The following is a 12,450-nucleotide window of genomic DNA, read 5'->3' on the forward strand; positions in this document are numbered from 1 at the left end:
GATGATATAGCTAATACTGTAGCTGAGCTCAGACCCATCAAGTGATTACACATGCCCATGTCTATGTGACAGAAAGTTCATAGTCATGCAAAAAGTATAAAAGAGACTGTTTCAGGCCCGTGATTCTGTATTGTCACCTACATTCAGCTTAGTTTACTACATGCAGAAATCAGTTACCTTCCTTTATTATAAAGGGCTGTTTAGGGACATTTTGCTTTGACATTTTACACACAGTTTGGACTAATATAGTCATATACTCAACCAGTCCTTAAATATTGGTTGTTGCTTTTTAATATTATGGATTCAAGGATTTTTTTCAATATTTTGTTGGCACTCTTCATTCTTCCCCCAACTAAAACAAATTAAAGTAAAATGACCTGCCTCAAACCTATGTGGAGGTAAAGTGAAACTAATTTATTTATAACTGGTTAGAAAACCCAGGTGATAGGGATCTGTTGGTCAGGCCAGGAAAGCTAACTAAGAAGGCCTTTAAGCCTGAGTGCTTGTCTCAGGGACAAGGGACCAAAGGCTGGGCCCACACAGTGCTGGTAGAAATCAAGTTTTGCTTCACCACACTCTGCTGAAATATATCTTTCCTATAGTTTCCTACCTCCACTGAGCCCAAAGTATCAACTAACTTCAACTGAAAAATTAATTCTTGCTACTGCCCTCACAGGAAATAATGTGAAGGTACACTAGGAACTTTACAACAGTCCCTCTTCAGAATATTTCTGTAATGATTGTCCCCAGACTCTACTCCAACAGCATCTCTAATGACAGAAAGTTCTGACTGTGAAAGATTTCTTTGTAGAGGAGACAGGGCTTGGCAATGACAAAGATTCATTATCTCTTAAATATGTATTCACACAGAGAAGAGTTTCCTTTTCCATATCCTATAAGATATCTTAGCATTTGGATATCTTTTAAGCTTTAGAGATGAAGAGCATCAAATAATATGGTGGGTTTTTAAAATAAGATGAACAAGTAATATATTTTTCTCAGTTTATATTTGTATTGCTGAACGCAAAAGAAGTTTGAAAATATAAACTTGTATTTATATCTGTAAATTCTTTACTAACCTTTACTAACCTTTAACTCCCAGGAACTCAATGCTGAAATGGTAAAACCTAATAATCCAAAAAAGATTTAAGTGAATATTCAGCACAACAAAAGGAAAAAAAATGGAATATTCTAGTGTATTGAACTGGAAAGACTAGATGATATAAAAATAACAATGGGTAACATTGAGAATAAAATAGATAATATTAATTGGGCATTAATTTATGCTAGGAACCTTTCTAAATGCTGGTGCATGCACTATTACATTTAACCCCGTAATTATGAAGGAATTCACGAGGTGGGTACAATTATTAATCTTATTATACACATAAGAAAATTCAGCCATCTAGTTAAACTGTGGATATGGAACCAAGCTGACGGGCGCCCTCACAGCCTACATTGTTGTATTCTATACTACTGAATAAGAAAAGGTCAGACACCAATTCCTTGGAGAGTCAGAGGCAAATTTGGTTCCTTGGGAAGTCAGAGGTAAATTTGGGATCCCAAATCTACTGAATGGGGCTGTGGGTGTAGTGGTAAATACACCTGGCCTAGGTTTTGTTTGTAGTTTTGTACACAGGAGGGCGCAGCACCAGAGACCTCCTACCCCAGGCAGCGATCATAACCCTGCGAAAAGCAGTCGGGTCAAGTGCTCCCTCGGAACCAAAGTACCAGTGCCCGCGTGCTCCGGGGCAGCATTTTTCGGTGCACCAGAGGCGGGGCCTGGTCGACGGTGCGTGAGGAGACAGCGCGGAGAAGAGGGACGCTACCAGGCTGGCGTAGGGCGCAGGGAGGCGAGTTTGCCCGCGGCGGATCATGCTGAACGGAGTACGCTGCAGGCTCGCCCTGACGCTGTGGAGGACACGAGCGCCGCCGTCCGCGGTCACTCGTAGGTGCCTCCGCGCGACAAGGTCGCTGTCCTTGGCAGATCGGAGCGAGAGGGCGAAAGAGCCGTCCAGCACTTTCGATCAGGCACTGCTGGAATTCCTAGTGTGTCCTCTCTCCAAGAAGCCGCTCAGGTGCGACTCGCCAGCCCCGGGTTTACGTTGGCGGAAGGGATACGTGTGTGTGGGGGGGGGGCGTTCCGGTCTGTCCCGTATCCGCTGTGGTTTCCCAGACGCTGGCCTGGCCGGGCTCCCTAGCACCTCAGCTGCGGCGTCCAGGGCGAGAGTAGACCCGAGGATAACCTCACACATCCCGAGACCAGTCGCCGATCCGCGGAAGCGGGTCCTCGCGTTTTGAGGTTCGCTTTTTGTTTGGCAGCGCTTTCCAATCAGCCGGGCCCTTTTTAAAAACGCCGATTCCCAGACAGGACCCCATCCCCGCCGGCGCCGCGGGCTTACTGAATGGAACCATTCGGTGACAGGGTCCGGGCATTGGTACATTCTGAACAGCCAAGTTTATGAGGCATTGAGATTCAGGACAGGGCCAAAGTATAAATAATTGCAGTAATCTCCAGATTCTTGTGAAAGTACTCCGTACAGACTGATAGCTGACAATTTTACTAGTTCTGCCTACATAGTTGAGGGCTAGCTGGTTTTTGTAAAAGCGTCTTTAACCTCTAACCTAGTTGTTGGGACAATAGCTCTACATGTTCCAGGCTACTAACACCGCATATTGATTGGTACCACTTACAAATTGCACAAACACCAAAGGTTACCCGTGGTTATCTTTGGGTGGTAGATTGTTAGCAGTTTTTATTTTCATATTTTTCTAGCTTTTTCCATCGTATTATCCCATTTTCTTAAACTTCGAAATTATCATTTGATTTACCTTTTAGCTAATTATATAACTGGCTCATTGAAGATTTGTAACCGAAAGCTTGATCCTTGTCCCCATGCCAATTCAATAATAAGAACACGGTAGATAACTCAAGGTAATCTTGTTCCCCACCCCCAGATTAGGGAGAGTGAGAGGGAGAAGAGGAAAAGGAAAATATGTCCCTTAAGATTCTCTATTTAGCATTTACTCTAAAAGGAGGAAGTTCGATCTTTCTCTAGTTTTTGTACCAGTAGTAAATCAACTGGGATGATTTTGGGATTGACTAGATAATGAAGGAATATTTGGATAAAAGGGGGAGATATTTTCTAACTGGTATGGAAAAGAATTAAGAATTAAGGTCGTGGCGCATGCCTGTAATCCCAGTGGCTCCAGAGGCCAACCTATCCAGGTACTAAAGCAACTCAGTGAGACCCTGTCTCTAAATAAAATACAAAATAGGGGTGGGGATGTGGCTCAGTGGTTGAGTGCCCCTGAGTTCCATTCCTGGTACCAAAAAAAAAAAAAAAAAAAAGGAATTAAGACTAAACTTGGGAATAAACTGAAAAAAATAATATGAGCAATAACTAATGGAAATAATTACAGATTCTTAAGAGAAATGCTTGAATTGCTACTGCTGCTTTTGTAATTAATACTCTTTGGGATTAACAGTATCAAAAATTGGATAAATGGTTTTTATTGAACATTAAGCTCAGAAGCATTTTGTTTCCACAGTTCATTTTGTTCTTTTTTTCCCCCCTCAGATATGAAGCCTCAACAAATGAATTGATTAATGAAGAATTGGGAATAGCCTATCCAATCATTGATGGGATTCCTAATATGATACCACAAGCAGCTAGGACGACACAGCAAAATAAGAAACAAGAAGAAACGGAGCAACACTAACTCATAATTTTTTAAAAACAATTAAATTTTCTTAATACTATATACCTTTTCAGACAAGGTGGCAGGTAGTAAGTGGGAAAGAAGAATGTTTCTGTCTCTGCCAACGTTGACTGTTCTGATTCCACTCATCTCTTTAGCAGGATTGTTTTACTCTGCCTCTGTGGAAGAAAACTTCCCACAGGGCTGTACCAGTACTGCTAGCCTTTGCTTTTATAGTTTGCTCTTGCCGATTACCATACCAGTGTATGTGTTTTTTCACCTTTGGACTTGGATGGGTATTAAACTATTTAGGCATAATTAGTGCAACCATAGCCAAGATGGTAAACCTATTGATGATAGGTCTTAGGTGTATATCTCTGAAAGCTCAATTAGATACAAGTATTGGAGACCCATTTAGCTTGCAGGAAAGTTGCTTTGCCTTGCTTCTCTTGGGCTTAGGACTGTGGGAGGTATAAGCTGCATAAGCTTCTTGGTACTTTTGTTCTGCCCTTGTTTTTTGAAGATTCTGACTTATAACTGCTGAATCAGAAGAAACATTTCAACAACATTTCTTGATGGAGATTAACACCCCTATTAATCTGAGGCCATTTCTTAGCTTATTAATGTAAAAATTCAATCATTTGGAATTTTATTTGTTTAACTTCAGCATCAGTGGTAAAGCCACATTCATGTTAGAGATGACTCAGTTAATCCCAAAGAAGTTTTGGAAGAGTTTTTAGAGAAATGCATTTGAACTAGTGTGATATAAAACTGTATAATAAAATGGAAATTTCATGTACTTAAAAAAAATTCTGAGTTCATAAAATTACCTTAATCTCTTTGGTTAGTATCCATTTTACTAGAAGATTTCTAACTAATTTGATTAAATGTAAAGCTATTTTTGTTTGTTTTGCCTTTCTCTAAGTTGAACTCCTTTCAACTTGAGAGGGTGTGCCAAAAAGAAAACATTCATGGGTGCATTCATCAGACAACCAATGAACAATGACTATTGCCTAGATTAAAAGTTACATATGTTGCAATACATGCAGAATAAATTAACCAAGTTGTCAAACTATTAGTCCTGGAACAATAACATTTCACAGAAATCAGAAGAGTCCTGAGTGAAGGTGAAAATCTTTTTAAGCTTTAAAGTCAAGAACAGGGTGTAGTCATGATAATTTCCTGGCCTGAAGGGGGAAGGTGTTCTGAAAGAAGATGAAGTGGGACTGGAGCTGCAGCTCAGTGGCTACACACTTGCCTAGAATGTGCAAGGCACTATGTTCGATCCTTGGAACCATGTAAAATTAAAATAAAGGCATTCTGTTCATCTATAACTATAAAAATTAGAAAAAAAGAAGGTGAAGAAACAAATGATGGGCTGGGGATGTGGCTCAAGTGGTAGCGCGCTCGCCTGGCACCACATACAAACAAAGATGTTGTGTTCACCAAAAACTAAAAAATAAATACTGAAAAAATTCTCTCAAAAAATATAAATAAATAAAAAGTGGCTGAAATTTTTTAAAAGAAAAGAAGAAAGAAACTTAATTGAATATAATTTTTTCTTTTTCTTTTTCTTTTTTTTTTTTTTACTGTGCTTAGAATTGAACCCAGGGCCTCTTGCATGCTAAGCAAACACTTCACCACTAGGCTACAGTCCTAGCCTCAAATTTAACTGATTCTTCATTAGCATCTTAGAAAAATTGAACAGAAGATTTAGACAGTGATTTCCCCTTCCCCATCAAGAGAACATTAAAATATGTTAGATTGCTAAGCATAGTGGTGCATGCCTATAATTCCAGTAGTTCTTAGGCTAAGACAGGAGGATAAGCAAATTCAAAGCCAGCCTCAGAAACTTAGTGAGACCCTGCCTCAAAATTTGAAAAAAGGGGCTGGGTATATAGCTTCGTATTTGAGAGCACCGAGTTCAATCCCTGGTATCAAAAAACCCTGAAATATGTTTTCTATTGCATTAATTCAATGTATATGAATAGTACAAATCACTTTTTTTTTTTTAAAGTTGTAAATGGACACACACCTTTATTTTGTTTATTTTTTATGTGATGCTAAGGGCCTCACATGTGCCAGGCAAGTGCTCTACCACTCAGCCCCAGCCCCAAATCACATTTATTTTTAAAAATATTTTTTAGTTGATGGACCTTTATTTTTATGAGGTGCTTAAGATCAAACCCAGTGCCTCACACATGCTAGCTAGACAAATGTTCTACCACTGAGCTATAACCCCAGCCCACAAGTCATTTTAAAATCACACTATATTTAAAGAACCTGGAAGACTAGAAGTTCCTGGTCATTTCCTAACAAATTATCTTATTAAATCTCAAATTTAGCCACCGTAGAACTCAGTAGAAATGTTATACTGTTATAAAGTTAATATAACTAATGCTATAAATATGTACTTGCTTTCTTTTTCTCTAAGAGACCTCAAATTATATGAACAATTTTACAATTTTGCTAATAAACATTGTATCTTGAGAAGTCAATTTCTACTTTTTTGGAAGTTAAGCATTTTAACTGGGGAAACTGACATGATTCTCCTGAGGGAGTTCAGTATTTATCCATTGTCTCAGTAATAGAATCAAGTTAGCAGTCACTTGTACAAGCTCTACTGGATACAGTTCTAGGCATATTATACTGTGTGCTTTAATCTTATAACCTAAAGTGTAGGTAATATTAACATTTCTGTACAGAAGAGAAATCTGGAGTATAGATGACTTACCAAGATAAGAGCTTGCAACCATCTAGGAATCTGGCTTTACTATTAACTACTATGTAATGTTCATCTTCATTTTGAACGGACTTTTCTGTTGAGAAAAATAGGAACCGCATGCTTTGATTCTAATTCTTACTCAAAACTGGACCTTTATTATCTAAGTATCAAATACTTCAGTTACGAGAAGTAAGTTCTGATGTTCGACAGCACAATAGTGTGACTATAGTTCATAATAATTTATGTTTTGTAAAAAAACTAGGATGATGGCTGTGGCTGTGGCTCAGCAGTAGCATACTTGCCTGGCATGTGTGAGGCATTGGGTTTGATTCTCAGCACTACATATAAATAAAGGTCTATCAACAATTAAAAAAATATTAAAAACAACAACAAAAAATTAGGATAAGAATCTGAAGCTCCCTAACAAACTGTTTGAGAAGGAAATGTTAATTACCCCATATAATCACACTGTACTTATGTGTTGAATTATACGTGTACCCCAAATATGTATAGCGTGTCAAACACTACATGGTTTATTCTAGTTTTTTTGTACTGTGTCCATATTTTGTCTATCTGGACAGTAAACTTTTTTTTTTTTTTTTCCTTCCCATACTGGGGATTGAACCCAGGGGTGCTTTACCACTGAACTACATCCCCAGACCTTTTTATTCTAGTTTGATTTTATCGGGATCTCACTAAGTTGCTAAGGCAAGCCTCAAATTTGGGGTCTTCCTACCTCAATCTCCTGAGTCACTCGGATCACAGGTGAGTGTCGCCATGTCTTCTTAACTGATTTGCAGAGAAACTGTAGAAAACAGTATGTATACAATTTTACAAAAGGCCTATAACATATAACTCAATATTAATAGTCTATAGGAAGTAAATGTGAGCAAAGTATATTTGGAGTAAGGAAATGACACCAGATGGTAATTTGAATTCATAGGAATACATGAAGAAAACCAGAAAACAGCATAACTAATGCTATAAATATATACTTGCTTTCCTTTTCTCTAAGAGACATCAAATTATATGAAATAATTATAGTATTGTTGGGCTTATAATGTAGTATGGATAACAACTTTACAGAATGAGGGGGAAAAGAATATAGCATGTTTTTATATCCCACTTGCACTCTTAGGAATGGATTTGCAGTTTTAATAAACCCAAACAGTCCTCATAGGCTGGTGAGAATATAAAACACTGCAACTTATTAGGAAAATGGTTAGCTGCCTATACAAGGTTTAAATATATAGAGTCTGGGTCTGCAATTTCACTCCTTGGTGTTTACTCAAGAGAAATGAAACCTGTTTTCACAAAAAAACTTATATGCAGATGTTCTCAACAGCATCATTCATATAGCCTTAAAATAGAAACAACCCAATGTCCATAAACTGATGAATGGATAGATGAAATGTGGTATGAAAACAATGAAGTATTATTTGGCAATAAGAAGGACTGAAGTGCTGAGCACCTTAATACATGCCTGTAATCCCAGCGGTTCAGGAGGGAGGAGCAGGAGTTCAAAGCCAGCCTCAGCAAAAGCAAGGTAGGTGCTAAGCAACTCAGTGAGACCCTGTCTCTATAAAAATACAAAATAGGATTGGGGATGTGGTTCAATGGTCAAGTACCCTGAGTTGAGTCCCCAATACAAAAAATAATAATTCTCATTATAACATGAATTTTTGAAAACATTCTAAGTAAAGCCAGTTATAAAAGATCACATATTATTTGATCATTTATATGAAATGTCCATAACAGGTGTTACAGTTTAAATATTAAGTGTCTCCCAAAAGCTCACATGTGAGACAATGCAAGAAAGCTTAGAGGTGAAATGATTGGGATGAGAGCCTTAACCTAATCAGTACATTAATCCCTGATGGGGATTAACTGAGTGTGACTATAGGCAGGTAGGGTGTAACTGGAGGAGGTGGGGCTTTGGGGGTATATTTTTGGGTTATATATTTTTGTCCCTGGTGAGGTGTTCTCTTTCTCTGCTTCCTGGTAATGTCCTGAGCTGTTTTCCTTCAATGCACCTTTCCTTCATGATATCCTTCCTCACTTCAGGCCTTGAGGAATGGAGTTGGCCATTTATGAACTAAGGCTGTAGTAGGACAGACAAAGCTGGACATGGAGGAATAGCAGGAAGCAGGTTTATTGGCTACAACCAGATTCAAAGTGGGGGATTTTTGCCTCCATCAAATCACCCCTCTGAACCCCGAGTTAAGAAAGTTTTAGAACTTTATACCCAGTGTGTAAGTGGAGGGACTCAAAGGCTCACAATCTGTAGAAATTCACATAAAAGCAGCTTTTTCACTGTTCTGGGCACCCAATTTAAGCCAAGGACACTAGGAAAGGGAGAGTCCCCTCCACTTTCTTCCCACCAGCTGGCTCTGAAGGACCTCACTATAGTTCTGTGAGAGGCAAACACCTCTGTGTATGCTCCAGACCCAGGCTGGAGGCCTTGAGTCCCACTCTGTCTCTGCAAACACATCCTCCACTTGAAAACTCTGTTTAAAAGTTCTTGCTGATAGTCTAAGAACAATTATGCTGAACAGAATGTTTGAGGGTCTCTGAAGAAGCTTAGTTATGACAAGGGTCTTCTGGGTGGGGGTATCTGATGTACTTCAAGACCTTTGAAACTGTGAGCTCCCAAATAAACTTTTCCTTCTCTATGTTGTTCTTGTCAGGTATTTTGGTCACAGCAGCGAAAAAGTTAACTAAAGAGGTAAATCTACAGAAACAGACAGTAGTTTAGTGATTATCTAGGGTGAGGGGAGGTTATGGAGTTTAAACTCAGAGGTGTAGTAGGGCTTCTCTTTAGAGTAATGAAAAGGTTTAAAATTTGATCGTGGTGATATTGCATAATTCTGTGTGTGTGTGTGTGTGTGTGTGTGTGTGTGTGTGTGTACAGGGATTGAACCTACGAGCACTTAAACACATAGTCACATCCCAAGACTTTTTTATTTTTATTTTGAGATAGGTTCTCACTAGGTTGCTTACAGTCTCATTAAGTTGCTGATTGAACCTACATGCTATCTTCCTGCCTCAGGCTCCCCTCCCGATGTGCTGGATTACAGGCATGAGCCACCACGCCCAGCTAATGTTGCATAATGCTGTGGATATACTAAAAACCACTGAGTTGCACACTTTACGTGTCTGGATTACAGTAGCTTCCCTTGTAGGTACATTCCAAGACCTCTCATGGATGCCTGAAACCACGAAGACTACTGAACTTTAGTATAGGGATAGTATACACTTACTTTTTTTCCTATACACACATTTGTATGAAAAAAATTGTTTATAAATTAAGCTTAGTAAGAGATTAACCAAAATAATAAAATGTACTATATATAATAAAAGTTAAGTGAATTTGTTCTCGAATGAAAGAGTCAAAACAAAGAATATTTTTGGATGGGGTCAATCACAAGTAACCAAAACCATGGCAAGTGAAACCAGGGATAAAGGGAGACTAATGTATGTAAATGTCAGATCAGTCGGGGCAGGCAATGGCTAAAGGGGGCAGATTTAAAAGGACCACTGAACAGGCTTTATTGAGATATCACTCCAGGGCGGAACTCGATCAGGCCCACAGAGGGGACAGGGGAAGGGTCTGAGGAGAAACCGTGTGGAAGCTCGACCAGACTGGATTTTTATGGGGCTTACAGCAGGAAGGGAAGGGCTTGGGACAGGAAAAGGTGTTTCTAGGGTCCCTTGCCCCCTTGGAGTTGGTCAGGGGAGTTGGCTGAACTCCAGGATTGGCCAGGGGGGGTCCTGCTGATTGACAGGCGTTAGTCAGGAGATCTGGCCGATCGACAGGCGTTTCCGCCAGCATCTGATTGATGTTCTTTTCCTGTGTGGGCTGCTTTGTTCTAAGTTGCCACTAAGTTGCCACTGACCTAACAGTAAATATATGCTACAAGGATTATATATCAAAAACCCATTATTATTTTTCTTTTTGAGGGGGTTACCAGTACTGGGGATTGAACTCAAGGGCACTAGACCACTGAGGCATATCTCCAGCCCTACTTTGTATTTTATTTAGAAACAGGGTTGCACTGAGTTGCTTAGTGTCTTGCTTTTGCTGAGGCTGGCTTTGAACTTCCTATCCTCCTTCTTCAGCCTCCTGAACTGCTGGGATTACAGGCATGCACCATCGCACTCAATTCAATAAACCTATTATTTTAAAAGTGCAATATCTAAGTCTCTGTTGTTTCAAGACATCTGCTAATTAGAGAAATGTTCAAAAGTGATATGCAGTTTTTTTAAGATAGAGAGAGAAAATTTTTTAATATTTATTTTTCAGTTTTCAGTGGACACAACATCTGTATTTTATTTTTTTAATCTGGTGCTGAGGATTGAACCGTGCATGCCAGGCGAGCGCGTTACTGCTTGAGCCACATTCCCAGCCCAATGCAGTTTTTGAACCTTCTAGATTTGTTTCCATTGTGCTACTTCTCGTGACCCTCTCAGATATGATACCCTTTCTTAGATTTTTTCAACTCGTTTCTAGAGTTCTAAACCAAGTTTCCTGGTGATAGACATAGACTTCATTATCTTCAATTGTTGCACTGAACCCACCATAAAGGTACTCCTTCACTAAATGGAACTTATCTCCATTCCTCCTCTGCAATAATTGGAGGACTTCACAAAACCAGGGTGAATGTGTTCCTAGTCCCTTCGTGATCTATGGTCACTCGGCTACCTTGTCTCGAGGGGGGGTGGTGGGGGTAGAAGACATGGAATCAACACACAGACTTCTGGAGTTGGTGAGAGAACTGTCTAGAGCCCCACCTCAGGTCATCATCCAGTAGCTCAGGTTATTTTTGGAATGCACACAAGGGTTATAGGGTTTGAGTGGGGCGTGACTGTCAATCATACATAAGCAAGACAATATCCATAAGCCAATCATCTTCTGCCTAACCACACTGTGAGGAAACTCTAAATATTGCTGTCGTGGAGGAAAGCAATCTGGAGGGGTCTTTAGCCTTCAGGGGTTTCATGCCCTGAAGCCCCTCTCTCAGTTTTCTGGCTGGGCAGTTTGGCAATGCTAACCACAAGTGCTGAGGATATGGTTTCACCCCATCCTGCAGGTCCTCCTATCAGACCTGAAGGAAGGTGGATATTTCAAGAGTTTCTGAGCTGCTAGTGAAGATAGGTAGTCAGTGTAGTTAGGTAAATCAGGTCTAATATCAAGTAAGATCCAAAATGGAGGCCATGTTGAGAATGAAGTCCAGGAAAAGCAGAACAACTCTTGGAATGTTAATGTCCCCAAGGCCCAGAGCCCATCCCAAAGAAGAGTTAATGAAACAGCTCTCAGCAAACTAGAAGATGCTGACCCAAAAGTCCTTCCTGCCCAGATTACTCCTTTGGCCCACCTGTGCCCCACCCTTAACAGAACAATGGACAGGAATGTGACAGGAATGCAGGAAAGCTAAAAGAAGACCTTAGCTATAAAAAGGGGAGACAACCACCCTTCCAAGGATTTCACCTCTTGGGTCCCCTTCTTTCTCCAGGAGAAGTCTTTTCTGCTGTCCTTTAATAAACTTCTACTTTCCACTCTAACCCTGCCTCGGCATGCTTCTCTGGTGTTATACTTCGACATTGGGGAAGCAAGGACTCGTCACCGGTAAACAGTGGTAACACTAGTAGCTGCTAGCTGAGACTGAAAGTTATTCCAACACCAGGGGACCTCTCGTTTCTCTAAAGCCTCATTTTTTTTCTTTTTCTGCACCAGGGATTGAACCAGGACCTCCCTGTCCTGGTACATGAGGCAAGTTCTTTACCATTGAACCACATCCTGGCCCACTAGAGATGATCTTCCTAAGTGTCCTCAACTGCATCACTGTCCTCAGCCATTCTATAACAAGATCCCTTTGAAGCCAGAATTAGACAGGCAGTCAGTGTGGATAGGTAAATTGAATCAGGTCATATCTAGGAGGCCAATTTTGAGTCTGGGAAGTTGGAGACTGTCCCCTGAGGGATCTTATCAAGAACCTTCCCCAGCTCCAACCTGTTGCCAAAGT

At 40.1% G+C, this 12,450-nt stretch overlaps 2 protein-coding genes across 2 annotated transcripts; both read left to right on the forward strand.

The window, feature by feature from the left end:
* Positions 1-1,775: 1,775 nt before the first annotated feature.
* On the forward strand, positions 1,776-3,723 carry Pyurf (PIGY upstream open reading frame). The gene is made up of 2 exons (XM_076864924.2): positions 1,776-2,078; positions 3,582-3,723. The coding sequence occupies exons 1-2, from the start codon at positions 1,876-1,878 to the stop codon at positions 3,721-3,723; spliced, it is 345 nt and encodes a 114-aa protein (XP_076721039.2). The 5' UTR covers positions 1,776-1,875.
* An 85-nt stretch (positions 3,724-3,808) lies between these two features.
* Positions 3,809-4,542, forward strand: Pigy (phosphatidylinositol glycan anchor biosynthesis class Y). Its single transcript, XM_076864925.2, has one exon. The coding sequence runs from the start codon at positions 3,809-3,811 to the stop codon at positions 4,022-4,024; it is 216 nt and encodes a 71-aa protein (XP_076721040.1). The 3' UTR covers positions 4,025-4,542.
* Positions 4,543-12,450: the final 7,908 nt, after the last annotated feature.

The sequence above is a fragment of the Callospermophilus lateralis genome, chromosome 8 (genome assembly GCF_048772815.1).
Source record: "Callospermophilus lateralis isolate mCalLat2 chromosome 8, mCalLat2.hap1, whole genome shotgun sequence".
In the NCBI taxonomy this organism is placed as follows: domain Eukaryota; kingdom Metazoa; phylum Chordata; class Mammalia; order Rodentia; family Sciuridae; genus Callospermophilus; species Callospermophilus lateralis.